Here is a 24,484-nt window from a genome sequence, read left to right on the forward strand (position 1 = left end):
GATTAAGGGTTATGGGGAGGAGGCAGGAGAATAGGGTTCAGAGACACATCAGTCATGAATGAATGGTAGAGCAGACTCGATGGGCTGAATAGCCTAATTCTGCTCCTATATCTGATGGTCTTATGGTCTATCTGCTAAAATAGACTTTCAACCTCTTAATACATGTGTATTAAAATTTTGGCTAAAAGTGACATGGATTTTTAGACTCATTACAGAGATAAACTCTAGGGTAGGAATTCATCTGGGCCCATTGGCTGCAATTGAGTTAATATCAGGCAGCTGATTCAATACTGCTCGTTCTACATCACTGTCGGTGACAACTTTCTACCCCAATGATGTTTTATTGAAATTAAACATCATCGTCCAGAGATTATGTTGTGTGCATTACTTTAGCCACTATTTTAATGGAGGCATTAAACTATTCCTTTCAAATGGACTATTAATTTATTATTATCAATTTTATTCTTTATTATTTTATTTCCCCTGGTGACAGAGTCTAGAACCAAGGGTCACAATCTCGGGATAGGGGTAGACCATCTAGGACTGAGATGAGAAAAGAATTCTTTACTCAGAAGGTGGTCACCCTATTGAAACACAGAAGGCTGTGGATGCCAAGTCACTGAACATATTCAAGAAAGAGATCGATACATTTTTAGTTTTAAAGACATGAAGGGGTATGGGGAGAAAGCAGGCATTGGGATAAGGTAAAGTCACTGTTGTCCCAGAGGACCACAGGGCTATTCTCTTATTAGAGAGATGACTGGTGGTGACACCTCAGGTGAGGGGTAACGTTGGGAAGGTGGGACCTTCTTGGTGACCTCAGCCAGTGTGTGAATTGAACCTATACTGATGGGTCACTCTACATCACAAACCAGCCATCCAACCAACTGAGCTAATCGACACCCCCATGGCATTGAGAAAGAGGATTAGCCACAGGAGAGGAGGCTCAAAGGACTGAATGGCCAACTAAACATGAGTGTTGTCTGGACTATATACCTGACTTGATAGATTCAAATGAATGGAATTCATTTGGGATGGCATAGAATGGCCAGATAATTCAATACTAATAATCTATTTTGCCTGCTCACTCGAGGCAAATTTCTACCCCAAACTATGCTATAAGAGAATAACATACATTGAGGTTCTTGTGGCACAGTGGTAGTGCCCCTACCGCTGAACCAGGAGTCCCGGCTTCAAGTCCCATCTGCTCTGGAAGTGTGTCATAATGGCTCTGAACAGGTTATTAGAAAATAAAAATATGACATGCCTTGTGTATTATGCTTGGCTTGTAGTTGCACTGTGCAATGTATGGCACCCATTTCTAAGGACATACTGAAAATTACTACAACAGCATTGGCAACTTTGAAGCTTGAGTGTAGTAGCATGACAAAAATATACTTTTCAATTATCCCACAGCAAAAAGAAATGTCAACACTTCAATATAGCAGCTAATAAAGGAAAGCCTGTGGCAGATTAAAAGGAAGCACTGCATTAAGGATGCCCAGTATAACATTAAGGAGACCATATTGTCCTGTCATATGTCAAACTGCCATTTGAATCACAGGAGAACATTGTTACACATACATAACTTCCTGAAGTCAATGCCTTCCTCGTTCAACAAAACACCCAAATTTGAAATGGCAACTTAATTATTTTGGAACAGGTTTGCATAATAGTGCTATAATAGAACAACCCAGCACAGGCAACAGATTTGCACAGACAAATGCTTCAAACAATGAAAGTAAATCACAGGTATTTCTCTGGTGGCAGAACATAAAATTCCAAGTTATGACAACATCACAAAACAAGCTTTACCATATGTTAACATTTGAATGTTTAAATGATTGAAAGATGGCTAATGGACAGGGTACCCTTAAAATCTGGGCCTCAATTTTTCTGTATACAGAAAAAGAGCTAGAAATCAATGCAGATATGAATAAAGGACAATATTTGGCTCTAATTTCTGCAAAATGAATTAGAAATAAAAGCACTGCATCTCCAACATCTTACATTCACTATCAATATTTCCATTTTTAAATACACTGGGATTTTGTTAGTACAAATTTTATCTTTTAAGAGATCATTTGACACTGCCTGTTAACCTCTGAACTTAAAATTAACAAACAATATATTTGCCAAAAAAGGGAATGGTTCAAGCTTTCTTAGGTGAAGGGAATCTGAATGGAATGAAGATTTAAGTCTTCTTCAGATTCGCTACTAAACTATTGACCAAAACCCTCCATCTCTTAAACCAATTTATTTACCAGATTAAGCCCTGAAGTCACCTGTAAAACCATTACGGAGGCATCTCATTGACATAATTTGCTGTTCAATTTTAGGCTTATTTATGAGACTAAACTTCCTTGCTCATAACACACCTTGACAAGATTGGCACAACAGTTCATTGTACCTTAAATATATTATGTTGAATTAAACACATTTATACTGCTAGATGAGAATATAACTAAACATAACTATATCATGCACACCCACCAGCACTTAAAGATGTCAAAAAGTACACAAAAAAGTTGGACACGTACATCGACAATGAGGAAGTCCAGCCAACACCATGCATTCGTGAAGTACTTTTGAAATCCATAGGCCGTCCACTTCAACAACATCTCAAGGATAAAGATATATGTGAAGATCTTGTCAGCATACTCAAGGATAGTCCGGATTGTCTTCCGCTGTTCAATGTAAATATCTTCAAAAGCCTGAAAAGAACAACCATTTTAAAACTGTACAGCAATTGTTCTTGGAAACAAAAGAATATCTCTTCGAAATGCACTGTCTTGAGCCAAGGCTTGGCTCCTCAGACATCGGCTGGCCTTTTTTCCTTATTTCTTGATTGTTGGCCTTGTATTAAATTGTGTGTGTATGTTGTGGTGTTATTTTAGTTTGCCCCAGGTTCTTCTTCCCATGCTAGACAATCCGCTGGAGTCACCCAAGCTGGCACCCCCTCTCCCCAGTCCTGGTAGACTGCTGTAATACTTTCACAAATTGCCCTCACTAACTTCAGACACTGGATGCACAGCCTGGGGATTAAACCTGAAACCTATTTAGTAAAGAATCCATAGTCATACCTATGTTGCAGCTAATACCATCATGCCATGCAATGGTATAATTTTTATCTTTACAAATTTGGCTTGATTAATTAAAGGATTCACTCAACTTACAGCAGAGCCAGGGGGCTATAAATAACCATTAGGAAAGACTGAATAGGCTGGGGCTCTTCTCTCCAGAAAAGAGACAACTTAAAACTGACCTCCTAAAGTTCTTAAAGATTATGGAGAGCTTTGATATGGAAAAGTTTCCATTTGTCTGCAAGATCAGAACTAGGGATCCTAAGGAGAAGATAGTCACTAACAAATTCAATTGGGAATTCAGAAGAAACCTCTTTCCCCAGAAGATGCATAACCTGTCTCCACATGGAGTAATCGAGGGGAATGGTGTTGATGTACTTAAGGGGAAGACAGATCAATCCATGAGGAAGAAAAAACTTCTCTCTTTCATGGGAGATTAGCATCACTGGCAAAGCCATTATTTGTTGCTCTTGAACTCAAGTGTCATGCCAGGCGATTTAAGAAGGTAGTTCAAAGTCAACCACATTGCTCTGGGTCTGGAGTCACATCCAGGCCATACTGGGCAAGATGGCCATTTCCTTCCTGAAAGGATATTAGTCATCCAGATATTGCCCTGGTTATTGTATATGGGTTTGACAGAGATAATACTGAGGAACGTCATAAGCATCAACTTCTATAATGATGTCATGTGAACTTATGGGCAGATCATTCTGGGCTCGACAAAGGAGTGGCACCTAACATAGAAACTTAGCAAATAGGAGCAGGAGTAGGCCATTTGGCCTGTTGACTCTGCTCCCCCATTCAATATGATCCTGGCTGATCATCCAACTCAGTCCCCTGTTCCTGCTTTCTCCCTCCATCCTTTTAATCTCTTTAAACCTAAGAACTATCTCTAACTCCTTCTTGAAAACATTCAATGTTTTGGCCTCAACTGCTTCCTGTGGCAGAGAATTCCACAGGCTCCCCACTCTCTGGGTGAAGACATTTCTCCTCATCTCAGTCTTAAATGGCCTACCCTGATCCTTAGACTGTGACCCCCTGGTTCTGGACTCCCCAGTCATTGGGAACATCCTTCCTGCATCCATACTGTCTAGTCCTGGTGGAATTTTATAGGGTTCTATGCGACCCTCCCTAATTCTTCTAAACTCCAGTGAATATAGGCCTAATCCAATTCAGTCTCTCTCCATACGTCAGTTCTGCCACCCCAGGAATCAGTCTGGGTCCTCTTCAAAGTCTCTGGAACAATGTCTATAATATCAATGTAGCCAGTAACATGTTGCAACATGCAATAAACTACACCTTGTGAACTACATGAGCCTCTTCTAGTTGGACGAGGAGGTGGTTTTCCTCTCCCACACGAGACCGAACAGGCCTGTAGTTTTCTACACTCAAACAGGATGGTGGCAGCAACCTTCATCATGACCAGCAGTTCAGACAGGGTAATAAGCTGATATACCCGTACAGCAATAGTCACTGTTGCTGAGACAACCTTTCAATTCCAGATCTATTCATTAAATTTGAACCCATGTCCCCAGTGCTTTGGATTACTAGCCTGGTGCTGTTACCAGTGTGCCAGTATTTCTCACTAAGATTATACTGATAGGGTCAGATGGAAAGGGAGGCTGCTGGAAAATCTTGGATTTGGACAAGACCACAAGAGAAGGCTCAGTTGCAATGGAGGCCACAGGCTGTTCACATGCACTCATGTTAAATGACCATTAAGAGAATTGAACAGTGCCTGGCACCTATGGGACCTGAATCCCAGAAAGAGTTTGCACTGAAAGGAAGATAAAACACCTGAAAATGCAGGCAGCATATAACTACAACAAAAGAAAATGGGCATTAGACTCAGCTTCAGAATTCTGCTTTTCATTTGGCTAACTGACAAGACAATAAATGTACAGTCATGCCCAAGGCAAATGCTGCTCGACTTTACAAGGACTTACCAGAGCTCCACTGCTGAGCAGAATCATGAAAACAATGAAGGTTTCAAACCAGTTATGTTCCACAATTAAGAAGCAGGTCTTTCGCAAAGTCCACCATGGTTTTCCCCAGCCTTCCTCAATACTAACTTGACAACATTTAAAGCGTTGCACACAACCTATGGAAAATGCAAACACACGGTTCAATGACTATTGGGGTGGGATAATTTCTCAGTTAATTATCTCAATGATATTCAGCTAAGGTGACCAATTCGCTCAAAGACAGAATGCAATTTCTGAATCCGCACTTTTCAGCAATTATTATTTCATTAAACAATGAGAAAGGACATTTTGACCAACAAGACCATCCCTTTCTGATTAACTTAAATTTTTTTTATTCATTCATGCTATGTGGGTGTTGCTGGCTGGCCAATATTTATTGTCTGTCCCTAGTTGCCACTTGAGAAGGTGCTGGTGAGCTGCAGTCTACATGCTGTAGATAGACCCACAATGCTCTTAGAGAGGGAGTTCCAGGATTTTGACCCAGCGACACTGAAGGAGCAGTGATATATTCCCAAGTCAGGATGGTGAGTTCCTTGGAGGGAAACTTGCAGGTGATGGTGTTCCCATGTATCTGGTACCCTTGTCCTTCTAGATGGAAGTGGTCATGGGTTTGGAAAGTGCTGTCTAAGGACCTTTGGTGAATTTCTGCAGTGCACCTTTTAGATGGTAAAGACTACTGGTATTGAGCATCAGTGGTGGAGGGAGTGTTTCAAGGTGTGGTGCCAATCTATCTCTCTCTCTCGTCTGCCTAAAACAGGTCATTGTTGACTATGAACCTGCACTGTATTTATGTTGGGTTGTGGTAATGCTCAGCAAGACACTGCAGTGGTTTGTCATTGCCTTCTGCAGGATGGCTAACCAGGAGACACACTCACTCTTCCCACCTGCTATCAGGAATATCAGTAAAGTTTGTAGGTTAATGATCAACTTGTAATGAATATACCTCCCGTGACCATCAAGTCCTGGATGGTAATTTGAACCGGAAGTTTCTGGCTCAGAGGCTGGGATGCTACTGACTGCACCACAAGACCTCCCCATTCTACCTCCTCACTTGGTCCTGAATGTTTTGTTACTTCAAGAACTCCTCTCTAGTCTCCTCAAAACCATTCTATGCTATTTGCTTTTAGATGTTCCTGACCCACAAATCAAATAACTTTTCTGTGACAATAAGAAAAGGGCTTCCTTTTTTTCAACCTCAAAACTTATAACTTAAGTCTTCCACTGTTCAAATACTCCACTTCAAGTAAACAATTTCCCTAAATTTACTCAGTCACCTCAAACTTGTTACTTGTTCCTGAAGTACTTAAATACCTGACACCTGGGAACATTTTTTTGTTCCTGAACCAAAGTGCAAGAAATAATATTGCTCCTATAATTTAGAGAATGTCACAAAATAATTTAAATAGAGTGCAACCAGCATGTTATACTGCAAGGATCTATCCTGCTTATATATTTAACAGTAATTAAGCATTGCATTGACAGAGCTATTTTTAACATACACTTCCTTACAAATTAGTTTGATTTTATCCTCATAAACCAGACTTGCCAACTACTGGCCCAGGTCATTCTAGAATTTGTGGCCGAGAGACTTCTGACTTTAGCGAGGTGAACCATTTCCTCTTGCCAGGGAGTCTAGAACTGGGCATGTTTTCATCATGATATGATTCACACAAGCCCTTTTCTTTTGCATCTAATCAGTCTCCTCTTCTCTTTAGTACAGGAGTAAAAAAAGAGCAGAGTCCTTCACTCACACTGATCCAGCTCCCTCAGAGGCAGCTCTGAGTGAAGGCTGAACCCAAGGGGCATCTTATTCAAGACAGAAATAAGAGGCAATTTCTTCTCCCAGGAATGTTGTCATAGTGTTCTTTTGCTCAGTGAGCATTGGGGGCTGGTTCATTAAATATAGTTAAGTCTAATTTAGACAAAGTCTGGATTGACAAGGGAGATGAAAGTTATGGGGGACAGACAGGAAAGTGGGGTCAAAGTCACAATCAGATATTATTATCAAGGAGTCGAATGACCCAAACCTGCTTGGACTTCTTAAGTTCTTTCTGGATTAGTGGTGCTGGAAGAGCACAGCAATTCAGGCAGTATCCAAGGAGCTTCTGAACTGCTGTGCTCTTCCAGCACCACTAATCCAGAATCTGGTTTCCAGCATCTGCAGTCATTGTTTTTACCTTCTTAAGTTCTTATCTATTGTAGAAAAAGAGCATGAAGAATACATCAGTTGTCCATGACTTGCACCCAGTATAAGTCATTCTAACCCAACTCATCTTTTGCAATGCTAACTGTGATTTCACAATGTCATTTAGTCAGGCCCTACCATCAGTGAAGCATGCTTCAGGGTCTAAGTACTCTTCAGGTTGCTCTACTGGTGGGCCCTCTTCTCCTTCTGGCTTTATATCTATTGTGCTTCCTTCCGACGAGCTGGTATCATCCAGTTTCTGCAAATTCATAAGACAAGCGAATGATTGGTAACTCCATAACAACATAAGCAATGCTGAAGGAATAGATGTCATCACAACAAAAGCAGACAGACTTATACGCAATGCTATCTTGTCTTGACCATCAGTGTTTTTTGATATTTCTGGAAAAAGACATATTTTGTTGATACGTGCACTCATCCAGACAATTGACAAGAGTTTTAATTTAAAGGGGTCATAATCTTTATACTGTAAATGAAGTCAGTGTTAATTGGTAAAGGTTTTGCCATGAAGACTGATCCTGCGAATGATGACTGACAGTTAACTGCCAAACTTTTGTATACATTTTAAAACAAGCGGAATGTGTCTGATTGCTGAAGACCAAAGCATCGCCTTGGGAAATAAAAGAAAGAGCGGCTGTTTCTTTTTATTTAAAGTTGCGATGCTTGAGGCAAAAATATATACAAAGAAGGATGTCTTACAGATCATGTGGTTACATTTACACAGCAGTTATTCCATTCTGCAGAAAATCAAAGAGAATTGCTGGAAAAGATGGTGTCAAGATGGAGAGTCAATCCCTTTGGTTGTCATAAGCTGAGTCCTAGAGTCATATAGCACAGAAATAGACCCTTCCGTCCAACTCGTCCATGCCGAACATAATCCCAAACTAAACTACTCCCACCTACTTGCTCCTGGCCCATATCCCTCCAAACCTTTCCTGTTCAGGTACTTATCAAAATATCTTTTAAACGGTGTAATTGTATCTGCATTCACCACTTCCTCAGGAAGTTCTTTCCATACACAAACCACTCTGTGTCAAAAATTTCCATCTCATGTCTTTTTAAAATCTTTCTCCTCTCACCTTAAAAATGAGTGCCCTGCTCTTGAAATCTTCCATCCCAGGGAAAAGACAATAACTCTATTCATACCCCTTATTATTTTATACATTTCTATCAGGTTGCCTCTCAACCTCCTAAGCTCATGTGAAACAAGTCCCAGTCTATCCAGCCTTTCATTATAACTCAAATGTCCTTTAGATATTTTGCACTGACAATCCCAACTTTCCGCATAATTGCCAAACTGCTGGACGCTGAGGCCTCAAAGTTCAAAATATACCAAAGTGTCTGGATACATAGTGTACTTTCACTGTGGAATTATTGTCTTTGACACAACAATATACTTTGTTCCTGTGAAACAGGAATAATAAACACATTCAGGCACTTTGGAAGTCCATACAGCTTCAATTGGTATGGCAAGTCAATCTTTTGTGACAAACTATTCCTTGGAGCTGAACAGATCAAGGTCTTGTCCTGCCCATCATTGTTGTATTCCCATAATTTACTTTGTTGCTTGCTTTAAGGAAGATGATTAGCCAATGATGCATTTTTTACTAAGTTTGCACATGAAATTTCAAATCCCTTGATAGCATGCTAAAGGAAACATGGAAAAGGAAGGGGACATGAAAGATATCTTGTTCAGATATTCATCTATTGAGGTTGATGAAAGAGTGCTATCACAATAATGCATGATCATTATTGATGGGGATTCTGAAGTACATGCAGTATACAGAAGTTGCCATTTTATTCCACTGTCAGTTACATTATTGAGGATATACTTCCCACCTCGACTCTCTTGTCTGAAGTGACACAGCTTGTAATAATTCATTTATGGTATTACATTTTTATTCTATGTACTGGTTTAGTACTGTAAGGGTTAAAAGTCTTAAAGCAATAATGCCACTTCATTAATGGACAACATAGAGATAAAGGCTTAACTCTGGGCAGGTGAGCAGTAGAGTGAGTTGAAAACAGACTTACTGCTCATGAAAGAAAGCCTGGGTTATTTGAACACCAGGCATCATTTAAATCCAGCTGGAAAACAGTGGGAAGCTGGTGGAAAATTGGATGCTCTTGAGCATCTTTGGAAGGAGGGCAATGGGGCTAACATTTGGCAATAAACAGATGGTATAAAAATAGGGAAATCTTGCTAAAATGATACATGGTAGCAGTCAAACCATAACCGAACAATTATGAGCCCTTATTGAAGGAAAGATATGCTGATATTGGAGGCAGTCCAGAGAAGGTTCACTGGGCTGATTCCAGGTGTGGAGGGATTGTCTTATGAGTACATTGCCTCTGGACTAATTGGAATATAGAAGAATGAGAGGCAACATTATTGACATATATAAAATTCTTAGAGGACTTGACAGGGTAGATGCTAAAAGGTTGTTTTCCCCTTATGGGACAGTCTAGGACCAGAGAGCATCATCTCAGAATAAGGGGTCCCACACTGAAGCAAGATGAGGAGGAATTTCTTCTCTCAGATGGCCGTGAATCTGTGGAATTCTTTACAGCAGAGACCTGTTGAGGCTGGGTCATTAAATATATTCAAGGGTATGGAGGGACTGTCTTATGAGGAGAGGTTGAGTAGGTTGAGTGTGTACTCATTGAAGTTGAGAAGTATGAAAGGTGACCTTATTGAAACATATACAATTCTGACAGGACTTGACAGGGGAGATGCAGCCAGTTCAAAGCTTTGCTTTGTGGCACCAGGAGTACACTTTGGACCAGGAAATGGATCTCTCTCACTTTATCCCCTATTTAACTTAAACCATCCCGCTCCTCAATGCACACTCTTAAATCTGTTTGAGTTTTTTCCATTTCAGTGTAATATAAGTGAATCTTGCTCTGCATTGGTGATTCAATTTGTTTTGGTGTGGCAATTAAGTGAATAATGCAGCATTTGGGGAAAGGGGACATGTGTTTCCTCATGCTTTGCAGCCAGCATAGACAATTAAGAATTTCCAGGGGAAGCAGCTTTAGCAGTGAGAAAGGCAGCGTGATTGGTGGCTATTGATAAAGACCATCAAAATCATGCCTCTTCTGCATGTAATTGGGCACCAAACTGGCACCCTGATGCCACTTGTGAACACTGGACCCCCAGGAACTTTGCCCGCCTTTATAGTCTTCCACTTATTCTTCCTGTTTCTGAAGATCTTGAAACTATCCAACAGTTTCATCACAAGACATTCAGAGTGGCATAACAAAATTCAAAATTTCAGAGACTACAACTTTGAAAATGTTTGGCAAATATTTAAGCTATCAAGCAACACAACAGGGTTTGTAAGCAACAAATGGAAAAATGTCTCTGAAACATTTTCAAGAAGGAATTGGATATTGTTCGGAAAGCTAAAGGGATCAAAGGATATGGGGAGAAAGCAAGAACAGGGTACTGAAGTGGATGACCAGCTATTATCTGATTGACTAATGGAGCAGGCTTGAAGGGCTGAATGACCTACTCCCACTCCTATTTTTCATATTTCTGACCAGAAATCTCAGATTGTTCACTCACGGTAAACAAAACCCTGGGAAAATCGCACAAATACCCATTTTTGACATTTTTCCACAGTCCGTACCAAACATCCACTCAAGTTGCTACCCAGAAGAGTGACAGTAACCATTGGGTATTAACACCCCTTGTGGAAATAAACCAACTGAAAAAACGTTTGGGAAGATAATTAGCTTTTTACATCAAAATGTTTAGCAAAGCAAAACAAGACCATTTGTCAAAGGAACAGGACTAAGGAAGGGCCTGATCTGATGCTCCCCATTTTGAAAACCTTTGGTGATACTGATAAGTGTATAGAAAAAAAGAAACACAATTGACCACTGTTGCTGTCCCTCACATTCACCAATGATTTAAAAATTCTCTACCGCATCTGTGGTGTCAAATATTTCAAGATCTAAGATAAAGCAGCAGCATATCTAATATCATTGAATTTACTTTATGAAATATGCCGATTTGGCCCACCATGTCTGTACAAGTTGACATAGATCCTTTCAACCTAATGCCATGTTTCACTCTTGGGGTCTGTAACCCTGTAGGCCATGCTATCTCAAGTACAGCTCCAAGCCCTTTTTATGAGGAACCCTGCCTCTATCAACCCTTCAGGCAGTATGTTCTTGATTCCCATTTACCTCCGGGTCAAAGTCTTTCTGCTTGAATGCCCTTGAAACCTCTTCCCTGAAATCTATGCCCCTGGTTATGGACCCCATATTGAAAGGGAATTGGGCTTCTTGGCCACCTCACCTTCTTTTATTCAGTCCTCTGTCCAAAGGCACAGCACCTCAGCAGCCACCACTGGAACATAGAGCTTCTAGCTCAGAGGCACTGCACCACAAGACCTCTAGTCCACTCTTGACTTTGAATAATTTTAGATACTTTGATTAGGCTTTCATTCTATATGAATTTGAGGTTCTTTAAATACTGCGCTACCAAACACTTAGAGTCACAGAGTCATAGAGTAAAACAGCAAGGAAATAGGCCCTTCGGCCCAAACTGGCCCATACTGACCATGGTGCCCGCTCAGCTAGTTCCAATTGTTTGCATTTGGTCCATATCCCTCTAAACTCTTCCCATTCATGTATCTATCCAAATGCTTTTTAAAGCATTGTATGACCTCAACCATATTTTCTGGCAGCCCATTCCATACACACACACTCTCTGCATGAAGAAGTTGTCCCTCAGTTCCTTCTTAAATCTTTCTCCTCTCACCTTAGCAGAGATAGAGCATTTACAAGAAACCTCTGCCAGACTTTGTACAACAAAAGCACTTGGTGGAAAACCACCAACAGATGCTACAGCTCTAAATTCCCTGTAATTCCCAGCAAAGATTTTTCTAAGCATGACATAGATGCAGGATTAAAATCACTCTCCAAGGTAGCTGGCAGAGACTAGGCAGGTAGTGAAGACAAGCAGGTAACAATTTCATCAACCTGTTGGGACATGCCATGATACATCTCTGGAGCAGCTGGGACTTGAACCTAAGCCTCCTGGCCCAGAGGTAGAGACATTACTATCGCATCACAAGTTACCTGTTCACAGTATTTTGGATTTTGTAATCAGATGAGGTAGCTCCTTAAAACTGGTCTGTAGCTGGCTTTGGAGACAGAAGAGGTCTCCAAAGCAATTGTCAAATGTGTCTATGTGGGGGTCAGCTGGACAAGCATTGTGAGGCCTCACAGGAGGAGCTTCACTCATCAACTACAGACTCCCCTATTTCTACCAGGTCTCCAAATATTCACCATCATCCTCACGTGCAAGGAGCCCCACCACACTTTGAGCCAGTCTGCACCCTAATGCTGCCTATTTTGGAGCGGGAATTGGAGCAATGAGCAATCAATTGAGCCCCAGGGAATTAAACATAGAAATGTAGCAATGAGGAGAAGTAAGAAATCCAGCCCTTTCAGCCTGCTCTGTTATTCAATAAGCACATGGCTGATTGTCCAATTCAGTTCCTGTTTCTACCTTCTCCCCATATCCTGACATTCTTTCAGTTCTGAAGAAGAAGCATACTGGACTGGAAACATTAACTGTTTCTCTCCCCACAGATGATGCCAGTCCTGCTGAGTTTCTACAGTGTACTCTGTGTTTGTTTTGAACTCAATCTAACTCCTTCTCTGAAAACTTTCAATATTTTGGCCTCAACTGCTTTCTATGGCAGAGAATTTCATAGGCTCATCACTCTCTGGGTGAAATAATTTCTCCTCATCTCAGTCCTAAATGCCCTTCCCCATATCCTTAGATTGCAATCCCTGATTTTGGACACCATGGTCATGAGGAACGTCCTTCCTATGTTTACCTTGTCTAGTCCTGTTAGAAATTTATAGGTTTCCATGAGATCCACCCCCTCATTCTTCTAAACTCCAGTGAAAATAGTCCTATTTCAGTCTCTCTTCATATGTCATCCCAGGAATCAGTCTGATAAACTCTCCATCACCAGAACATCCTTCCTCAGATAAGGAGACCAAAACTGCACACAGTACTCCAGGGGTGGTCTCACCAAGACTCCTGTACAATAGCAGCAAGACCTTCCTGCTCCTCACTATGAAGGCCAACATACTATTTGCCTTCTTCGCCGCCTGCTGCACCTGCAATGTCTAATTTCAGCGATTGGTGTGCAAAGACACCCAGGTCTTATTGCACATTCCCCTTTCCCAATCTATCACCGTTCAGATCATAATCTGTTTAACATCCCAGGCTTGAAATTTGGCACTGCTCCTGTCTTTTTAAATCTGCATGGGGTTAAAATTGACACCCTAGTTTCAGTCAAAACTATTAGAAAAGACCAGACAATTGCAATTTATTCTAGCATGATGGTTAATGATTAATCCAACTGGCACTTGAGAGCTGGGCAAAACTGCATTGAGAGTTGATAAAGTGTGGTGCTGGAAAAGCAGAGCAGGTCAGGCAGCATCTGAGGAGCAGGAGAGTCAATGTTTCAGGCAGGACCCTTCTTCAGGAATGGGGATGGGGAAGGGGGCTGACAGATAAATGGGGGTTGGTGGGGGGTGGGGGGACGGTGTGGGGCGAGGGAAAGATGAGGAGCCGACATCCATATGGCATGAATATTGAATTCACCATTTTACAAATCTCCCCTCCTTCCAACCCCATTCCAGATCCAACCCTCTGACTCAGATCCGCCCTCTTGACCTGACCTACCTGTCCATCTTCCTTCCCACCTATTCGCTCCACTCTTTCCAACGGCCTATCGCATTCACTTCCTACCTTCGCCCATTTATTGCCATTCTACCTACCTTTCCTCTAGCCCCATGTCCCCCCATTTATCTCTCAGCCCCCTTCCACCTCCCCAGTCCTGAAGAAAGGTCCTGCCTGAAACGTTGGCTCTCTCGCTCCTTGGATGCTGCCTGACCTGCTCTGCTTTTCCAGTGCCATGCTTTATCAACTCTGACTCTCCAGCACCTGCAGTCCTCACTTTCTCCTAAAACTGCATTCAGAAAAAGTCAAACTGATGCAATATTATAGGACCGAAATTGGCTGTTCAACCCATCAAATCTGCACCATTTCTTTCTCCTCAAGCAATTACTTTGAATCCCTGCAATCTGGCTCTTTAATTACTAAATGCTGAGCAAACCATTCAAACATTTAATTCCCCCTCCAGTAGGGATGCTATTTCAGCCACTTAACTGTTTTCTTCTTTAATAGTATTAATTTGTTTCTAGTTATTGAATTGAATTTATTGTCACGTGTACCGAGGCACAGTGAAAAGCTTTCTCTTGCCAGCAATACAGGCATAGATAAGGAAATAACAGGTAAACAGTGACAAAAACAAAAACACAGGTACAGGCAAATGTTAAGAGTTTGTGAGTCCATTCAGTATTCTAACAACAGTTGCTACTATCCTCCTCCCTTTCATCTTTTCTTTAAGTGTTATTCCTTGTAAAATTTAACTGGCAATCTTGACCTAGTGGTTGTCAGCTCCAGTGGAAGCCTGCTGCATCATGGTTTGTTATTTTAGTCAATGGGGTCAAATGTTGTTTTGGCCTCTATGGCCAGGTTATTGCAGAGTTATTTTAAACTGATGCACATAGTCCCTGCACTGCTGACCTTGCTGGCTCCTTTGTACAGGTAGGCATCTTCTTGATCTCCTAACAACTCCCAAGCTCTCTCACAATTTCAATGGAGTCACCCAGCTTTTCCACAATTTGTGGGCACTGGCTGCTCAAAGAAGTCACGAACCATAGTCTGGATTTATGATTTATGCAACCTTTTGAAAAGTAAGTTTAAAGAGTTCTACCCACACCCCTCAGTTGTTCCCCGTGCCTCTCACATCCCCCATGTCAACCCAATGCCACCTCTGCCACTCTTCATGATTCCCCCATACTCTCTATGAGAACTTAATCCCCTTCCATGCTCAATTATTTAGGATGTACTAAGTATAGATCCAACGAGTTGATATATTAACAATGGTAAGTGTTCCTTTGTTCTTTACAATTCAATGAAAGTTTCAATCAGACAGACCATTAAGTATCAACAGAGTTTCAAACAGTTAGCATCCCTTGACCTTGTCCAAATAAACATGAGACTTTGACGAAAGTGATCACAGAAAGAACAATGTTTTAAAACCGCATAGAATTGTCAATCAAACAAAGTCAAGATCAACTTCAATTGTCAAAACAGAGCCCTTGCTCAACTCATGCTTATGTTAGTCTCGGTTCTCAGCCAAACATGCTTTCTGAGGACATCCCCTCACATCTGGCTAGCTCAAGTAGGCTCAGATATTTCTCCATGACATGGTGCAGGCAACAGCTCAACTAATCTCAACTCTCTCTCTCTCTCCTATGTCATGCCCCTAGTCAGGCATGTACTGCCCTTATGTGCCTTTTGCTGCACTGGCTGAAAATGTGCTACTAGTGGTTATCCTGAAACTAAATTCCAGTTTCTCACTTACTTATTAAGTTCTGGAATCTTTTCAGGGCTAGAATCTTATTCTTCCTCAAGATGACTGGTCTGAACAGTGAACATTCCCAGAATGTTTTGGAGCATTGTCACTGAGGGAAAATAAAAACTTCAACCTTCAAAAACCAAATGTTAAAAAAGGTTATAAAATGATTCTAAATGCATTCGTCTGAAATTAATTTCTCCACTCCTTCAGCAGTGAAATTGGCATGTCTCTAATGGTTAAAACTTAGGCTACAGATCAGACAGAAAAAATTTGGACTATCCTGTCAAATGCGTAAATGTTCAATGTAGACCTTTCAAACAGAAGGTGCTTGGGATGGGGAATGGATTGGTTAGCCTGAAAGCATTTTCTCACTCTGATGTTCAGCCTCTGGTATATTCAGCTGAATTACTGAATGTTGACTGGTAGTTTGACAACAAAAAAAAAGCAATGATCACAGCCAAGAACTACGAATATGCCTTCCTACCTCTTTGCTCCCACCAACTTCAGATTCGCTGCTGAAGTCTTCAGTATTTAGGTTTTCAAAGTCTGACTCCCCAACTGCTATTGGAACTCTGACAGTAAGATTAGGATTGTGGATAAAGGAATTATGGTCGTCATCAATAATGTACTTTTCCACACTGCTCCCAATGCCACTGGTGGTGCCATTGCCATTCTTTTGGTAGTCCATTTCTCGGTTGATGTCAGCCCCGGTATGGTTTCCAATGTAGTTCACCTTTTTGTCTATAAGCTCATCTAGTGGTTTGGCCTCATCTGCATCTTTGCTCTTAAAATGTTTTTGAACAAATGCATGCCCATAGGCCTTCATGAAGGCGATTCCCTTCTTGATCCTAATCACAGACAACTGAAGGTTGTTGATCTCACCATCATCATCAGTCGCTGCAAGGTTATCAGCACTGAAAGAGCTCAGCAACAAGGCCAGGAACAGGTTCAGCACCTATGGTGAAACAAATGTGAACATAAAACAGGACAGCAGAAGGAAAGCTTCTCCTATGTTTCATAGTGATAGGGCTCTGCTCATTTATTTAGGAAAAATTCTGATCTTTTGAAACGCATCTTTGTTGAAGTATTCTCAGACTGTGTTTAAAATTACACACAACTGTCTTGAACTTAACCACTGAAAGTAAACATTTGTTAAAGTAGTATTCAAGGAAAAGTCCCACACAAATATTAAGAGGCTCTGATTTCAGGGCACAAGACCTGTTTTCTTTTTATATTTGTATATGGGATGTGGGTGTGGTTTATTGTCCATTCCTAGTTGCCCCTTGAGAATGTGGGGGTGAGCTGCCTTCTTGAACCGCTGCATCCTATGTGCTGTAGGTAGACCCACAATGCCCTTAGGGAAGGAGTTCCAGGACTTTGACCCAGCGACACTGAAGGAACGGCGATATATTTCCAAGTCAGGATGGTGAGTGGCTTGGAGTGGAACTTGCAGGGAGCGGTGTTCCCATGTAACTGCTGCCCTTGTCCTTCTAGATGGAAGTGGTGATGGGTTTGGAGGGTGCTGTCTGAGGATCTTTAGTGGATTTCTTGTAGATAGTACACACTGCTGCTACTGAGCATTGGTTGAGGAGGGAATGAATGACGAAGGTGCTGAATAGGGTGTTAATCAAGCTGGCGCCTTGATGATGTTGAGGACCAGCAAAGTAATATTTTTGTTTCTCAGCATTTATAAATGCTGAAGACAGTTTAGATTTTAATCTGAACACACGCTGGGAATGCAGAACTGGAAATGTTCTGACACTGTGAATTTGATTGCCAATTGCTATCTGGGATTCACAATTTCCTGATACATGATCCTGGCATATACCAGTCTTGTCAAAGTTGAGAGTAACCCCTACAGCCACCAGGAACTCCCCATTCGGGCAGTGCCAAATATTGCCCAAGCAAGGTAGCTCTGTCAATGAGCCAGAAATTTCAGTCTGAGAATTAGACCTTCACATAATCAGTCAAAATGAAACACAGAACCTTGCAATAAAACAAACTCCTGAGACATTCATTTCTTCTGGGATGTATTTGTACACCTCGATGCACTCTTAGAAATTTGTGCGAACACGACTTTAAAATAAACATTTTCATACTTCGTTAAACTCATTGACTGTCATATTAGAATTACATAGGCAAGAATTACATGCAATAAATGTGGACACAAGAAATGAAACCTTTTCTTTATAGTTGCCTACTAAAAATTACATCTAATTTTCAATTCTAGGCTTTTTCTTCCAGCTCAGCTTTAAAACACCACATTTGCTTTATGCAGTTTTGCGTATTTGTGACAGGGTCACATAGTCTGCAATTGCAAGCAATTCCTTGGAATAAAATGACTCTTATGGTTCTAATACACCATATACTATTTGTGTTTGGCATGCATTCATGGTAAAATTCACTACTTACCACAAGATTGCCAATGACCATGACCATCATGAACACAATGAGACACATGGTCTGGCCTGCCACTTCCATACAGTCCCACATAGTTTCAATCCATTCACCACACAGCACACGGAACACAATCAGAAAAGAGTGGAAGAAGTCATTCATGTGCCAACGAGGCAGAATGCAATCGGAATTGATCTTACAGACGCAGTCCTTGTAGCTTTTCCCGAAGAGCTGCATGCCCACCACAGCAAAGATGAAGACGATGATCGCCAGCACCAATGTCAGGTTTCCTAAGGCACCAACAGAGTTGCCAATAATTTTTATCAACATGTTGAGTGTTGGCCAGGACTTTGCCAGTTTGAAAACTCTCAACTATAAAATGAAAAGAAAGTTTGATCAATTGAACAGACAGTAATTTCAATCACAAATCATCAGAGGTCACATAATCATAAGCATTCACACCCTCTTTTGTGTGATGAAGGGTAAGTGATTTAACATTTTTTTTTAAAAACAGTTGGGATTTTAAACTAGTGGCATATAGTTGTTGGTCTATATTTGTGAAGGGGTTTAAACTTAACTAGGACAGTCTTTCTGGAAACATCATTTTAAACAGAATATGCCTCCTGGAGTGTTCACGGGCATTTGTTTATGTTGTACAATTAGAAAGAGAAAGCATTAAATTAGTAGCTTATCAGAATCTGAGGTGAACAGATTTTTAAAAAATCTTCTTCAAAAGCTTTTGGCCAGTTTGAAGGAAGTCTGACTGAAGTCAGATACAAGTGTAATCTCTTCTACATAAAGGAGATTGTTCAGAGAAGTTAAGGAATAAAGTTAACTCCGTGAAAGAGTGTAGGTGGTGAAACTTCCAAACCCAAAATGTTTGGTTCGAACTGTGCAGATTATCCAAAGACTGAGAAAGTCTAAGATTAGTTGTGTGAGGATTGAAGGAAAAGGTTTCACAGCATATGGAACCAGAACTCAGAAGAAGTTAAGTCAAGCATACAGATTTGACAAGGAAGGAATTCCTCTAGTTGTTGAGTAAGTAAAGTGATAGTGTTAGGAATAGATGTGATTTTGTTTTGCTGTGTGCTTTTAAATCTTTCAAACTATTATATTTAGATGGGTTGGTTTGTTTAATTTTGCTTTTATTTATTTTGTCAGAAATTTCTGTTTTATTGTTAAACCAAATCTGCAGCCTTGTGTGCTTATACTTCACTGAAAGACTGCCATGCTAAATTAACAAAAAGACAGATAATGATCTATTAAGCAAGATCTTATTCTGGGATCAGAGTTGTCCAGGAGTAACGTCAGCTGGGATCATAAAACTTGTATACCTTCAGGATGTCTCAAGGGGCTTTTAGTTATCAGCGAGTTGCTTTTGTAGTCACTGTTAATTTATATGCAAACACTGCAAATGAGATAAATTCCTCTTTCTGGTTGTGAGCCACTTTAGTTGCTTATGCTTCTGATATTAGATTGATTTTACACATAGACTGTGCATGTAACTATCACCCAATTATAACATTTTGCAATAGAAATGACAAATTTATAATATGTAGCCATGCCTTGTTTAATGAAACTTAATGGTGAAATCATTCTCTTTTTAAACTGGGAGGCATTGTCACAGTTTCAGTCATGAGTAGCCATTTGCTGTAGTTGGGACTCTGTTTAAATGGACTGTGTGCTGCAACGTGTTGTTTAAATAGACTTGGTAAACTGCATTCTGCAAGTTGCCATTTAAATAGACAGACATTGTTTGCTGTGAAAGAGTCAGGGCTGCCATGAGACCTATCACATGCCCATTGCAGTTGCAACTTTTTGGTTGACACAGTGGTGTCAAAAGACACAACATACTGAGGGAGAACCTTGCAACTTTCTCAGGTGTCATAGCCCAAAGGTGATTGCAAGCAACTGTGAACAGAATGAAACAAAACATGATATTTACCAATCTGAAGGACCTCAGCACAGACAGTCCTTCAACATTTGCCAGACCAAGCTCCATTAAACTGAGGGACACGATAAAGCCATCAAAAATGTTCCACCCTTCCTGAAAATAGTAGTAAGGGTCCATTGCTATGAGCTTCATAAACATTTCCGCTGCAAAGATCGCAGTGAAAACCTGAGAGAGAAGGCAAAAAAAAAATTCTATTCATCATTCACAAGTGATTTAATCAAGTAACAATTGCCAACAATTACAGGTAGCCTCAAAGAGAACAGAGAGATTGTGAGTCCTCATCCATGAATCACAAAAAACTAGCATCCAAGTTCAGTAAGTAGTAGGGAATGCTGGCCTTTATTTCAAAGGGAATAAAATTTAAAAGTAGGGATGCTTTGCTAAAACATGACAAGGCTGTAGTCAGACAACAGCTGGAATACTGTGAACAGTTTGGGTCCTTTTATCTCAGGAAAGATAGACTGGCAGCATTGGAGGCAGTCCAGAGCCACTCAACACAGTGAGGGAGGATCTTGCAAGTTTAGGGTTAAGGTTCGGGTCGATGCCAGGTATGGAGGGGACTGTCTTATGCGAAGTAGGTGAGTAGGTTGGGCCCATACTCATTGGAATTTAGAAGAATGGGAGGCTACTTTATTGAAACATACAATATTCTTAGGGGACTCAACAGGGGAGATATGGAGAGGTTGTTTCTCCTTGTGGGAGAGTCTAGGACCAGAGGGCATCATCTCAGAATAAAGGGTCGCACATTTAAAACAGAAATGAGGAGGAAGTTTTTCTCTGAGGGTGGTGAATCTATGCAATTTTTTACCACAGAGGGCTGTCAAGGCTGGGTCATTAAGTAAATTCAAGGCTGAGATAGATGAAGTTTTAATCAATAAGGGAATCAAATATGGAGAAAAGACAGGAAAGTGAAGTTGAGGATGATCAGAACAGCCTTGATCTTATCGAATGGTGGAGCAGACTCAATGGGCTGAATGGCCTACTTCTGCTCTTACATCGAATGGTCTAAGCGTCCTTCATTTCCCAGCTGTAGATTGGTTGCGTGTGCATTTGAAAATAATTCAGTAGTTCACTTTATATGTTAGCTGTCTGCTTTCCTTGATTCACCTGAAGTCATACAGCCAAACATAACAAAGTCACAGTATAAACTTAAAACACCAAAAATTGTCAAATTCAAATACAGACACACACAGTATGCATTACTCTAGATGTCCAATTGAGTATCAATGTGTGTGTGCCTGTGCTAAATGAGTGGGTTGTGGAACTGCACCTCACTATTTCTGTCGTGGCTCAGTATCTAACACCAGAAACAGTCATGTTGTGCCAGCATTATATAAGAACATATTGTATTTATGACACTTCCCTGCATGAATCACCATTGACAAACAATGGGAGGGCTCGAGAACAGGAAAAATACAGCTGTCTCCAAGCAGGATGCCTTTTGCATGTGACAAAACCCTCCAATCCTTTTAGGCGTAAGGTAATGTTGTTTTTCAGTGTTACCGTCAACCTCAATATTTAGTCACACATCCACACACTTATGCGACTTTCTCTCCTGATCACAACAGGAGTTGCAAACAATTTTTTTCCCATTTGTGTGCACTTCCTGATTGTCACACCTAGTTCCTCTAATATTTTGCTGTCATCAAAAAAAACCCTGCATTTTAGTAATGATGGCATTCTTTTCCACAAGAAACACACTTGCAGCCAAACGACTGAACTACAGTGCGACAAACATCAAAAAATCCCTCTGTAGTGTAAAGCGATCATGCTTGAAACCTGCAAACAGATAACAAATATGTGGTAACAAAAACAGACAACCTAATTGTCAGGGAACAGGGAAATGGTTGCCTGGTTATTAAAGGAAAGGAAATGTTGAATTAAAGTTATGAATCAATACAATAGTCCTACATTATAGGCACTGAAATGCATGCAGATTTAATCATTTCAATCCTTCACTGAAGACCCAAAATAGAGATGGAATCAGGCTGCATTTGCACCTTTCCATCCCAAATCTTTTGTTCCCTGTTCCTAACTGCCCTTGAACTGAGTGACTTGCTTGGCCATCTCAAAAGGACAAGGTGAACTACATTGCTGTGGGTCTGGAGTCACGTGTATGCCAGACCAGGTAAGGACAGCAGATTTTCCTCCCTAAAGGACATTAGTGAACCAGATGGGCTTTTACATCAATCAATGATAGTTATCATGGTCACTATCGTTAAGACTTTCTTTCAACTACTTTAATTAAAATTTCACAGCTGCCATTGTGCAAGGAGAGAGGGGGAGATGTTGGAGACAGAGAGAGAAGGGGAGGTGATGGGGGAGGGGGAGGTAGAGAGAAGTGGTGGAGAAAGAGAGAGGGAGATGGTAGAGAGATAGCGAGGAAGATTGAGGAGAGACAGAGGGGGAGGTGGTGGTGGGGGCGTTAGAGGAGAGAGAGATTGAGTAGAGTATAGTACAGAGACAGAGTAGAAAAAGATAGAGAAGAGACAAGGAGAGGAAGGGGAAGAGACAGAGAGCGAGCACTAGCAGAGGGACAGCTAGAGGAGGAAGACAGAGATAGCGACATGAGAGAGAGAGAGAGAGAGAGAGAGAGAGAGAGAGAGAGAGCTAGGAGGCAAGAGAGAGAGCTAGGAGGCAAGAGAGAGAGCTAAGAGACAAGAGAGAGCAAGAGACAGAGAGGACAGATACAGTCCAGAGACTGCAACAATTGCTAGAGACAAAACCAGGGAAGCTCAATATTTTATTTTAACCCCAAATTAAAACTCATTGGAAAAGTTGAGAGAACACATTTTGCCAAAGCCTGCTGGCCAAGCACTGATTAAGACCACTGAGAATTCAGAGATTGTTTCTGCTTGCTTGTTTCTGCAGGGAAACTGAAGTTCCTCTCAACCAATGGTTATAGTTACCAGAAAAATTCAGAGAGCCTCAGGCTGAAATAGGAAGTAGTGACCTGATCAAGATCTTTAGGACTATGCAGGCATTTTATCAAGTCAATGTAGAAAAGATGTAAAGGCTGTTTCCATGTGCAGGCAACTCCAGAAGGAGGGACCCATAATGGGATAGAAGTGAAGAAAGAATGCAGGAGAAATGGCTTTACTCAGAGTGTGGAACAGGCTTCCAGGGAAGTAGGCGAGGTGAATAGTGTAACTACGCTTGAGAGGATTCAAGATAAGCTCAAAAGCGGTGAAAGGAGGTTTGTGTGGGGTATAAACACCAGAACAGATGGCTGGGCTCAATAATCTGTCTTTACATTTTCCACTGCTGCTTTGAAAAGAGAAATTAAACAGTGTGCCTTACCAGGTTTCCCACAGCCAAAACATTTTCAAAGGACGGTGTCATCGGGTAGTGCTCCATTGCCATGAAGAGGGTATTGAGTGCAATACAAATGGTGATGGCTAGGTCCACGAATGGATCAAACACAAACAGATGCATGTACTCTTTCAACTTCAACCACAGCGGACAGCATTCCCAGATGAGAAACATATTTGCAAATTTATACCAGCAGGGTGGACACTTCCTCTGAGACTCTTCGAGCTCTGAAATTACAAAGCCAAAGAGTTTGAGATAAGATAGCCACAACTGCTAAAGTTGTGTGCAGCATAGTTCAGTGCTTCATGAATTCCCCCAATCCCGTTCAGAAGGTGGTGGCTGTTACAGTTGCTCGGGCAATGTGCATGTTTAGCTGCATGTTGTCATCTGGAGTTGTGGACTCCATTCTCTCCCCATCACATGACTGACCATGAATCTCTCCAGCTTTTACCACCTGCCATTAGTGTGTTGAAAGGATCTTCCAAAGGGATGGGGTGAAATTGGACTCGGGGCAAGGGCTTAAAACAAATGGGCGTGCTTTTCTTTTGCCTCTTATACCACACATAATCTTGGGTTCTACAACAGAAAATGGAACTGAATGCTCAGCAGAGTGTTGGACAGGCATTCAACGTGATTCAACATGCTTTGTGGCCATGTCCAATTTTACTCTTTGCTAAGGGCTGGTTTGAAAGACACAAATACCTGCCCAAAGTGGCAACCACAGAGGGCTTTATCAGTAGGTCAATGCCCTGGACATCAATCCACGTTCATTTTCAGCAGGATTTCCAGAACATTCAGCACAGGTAAACTCCAGTCACACTATTTAACCCCAGGTCACTGTAGCACCAGAGCTTCTACACTGATCAGACAAATAAACTCAGCAGCGAGTGAGGAGCCTGACCTAGACAATATGGCAATGCACTATACAAACATCTTGAGAACAGACTGGGTGATACAGTGACTGGAATTTTTTGTATCATTCTTACATCAGATGTCGATGTTGCTGGCAAGGACAGCATTCATTGCCCATTCCTAATTGTCCTTGAATTGAACGGCCTGAGAGATTTCCAGAGCAGCTAAGAGTC

General features: G+C 41.2%; 1 protein-coding gene across 8 annotated transcripts in view; it reads right to left on the bottom strand.

The window, feature by feature from the left end:
- Positions 1-24,484, bottom strand: part of LOC122543258 (sodium channel protein type 8 subunit alpha-like) — a 418,530-nt gene that overhangs the window by 217,221 nt on the left and 176,825 nt on the right. For all 8 annotated transcript variants that reach the window (XM_087985565.1, XM_087985570.1, XM_087985567.1 and 5 more), the window contains exons 15-21: positions 23,388-23,626; positions 20,079-20,252; positions 18,149-18,505; positions 16,221-16,691; positions 7,392-7,512; positions 5,030-5,184; positions 2,541-2,714 (exon numbers count right to left, since the gene is read on the bottom strand). In XM_087985565.1, the coding sequence (XP_087841691.1) occupies positions 2,541-2,714; positions 5,030-5,184; positions 7,392-7,512; positions 16,221-16,691; positions 18,149-18,505; positions 20,079-20,252; positions 23,388-23,626 (1,691 nt within the window). The remainder of the gene's footprint in view (positions 1-2,540; positions 2,715-5,029; positions 5,185-7,391; positions 7,513-16,220; positions 16,692-18,148; positions 18,506-20,078; positions 20,253-23,387; positions 23,627-24,484) is intronic.

The sequence above is a fragment of the Chiloscyllium plagiosum genome, unplaced genomic scaffold (genome assembly GCF_037043375.1).
Source record: "Chiloscyllium plagiosum isolate Xiang-an unplaced genomic scaffold, Cpla_swu_hap1 HiC_scaffold_53X, whole genome shotgun sequence".
NCBI lineage: Eukaryota > Metazoa > Chordata > Chondrichthyes > Orectolobiformes > Hemiscylliidae > Chiloscyllium > Chiloscyllium plagiosum.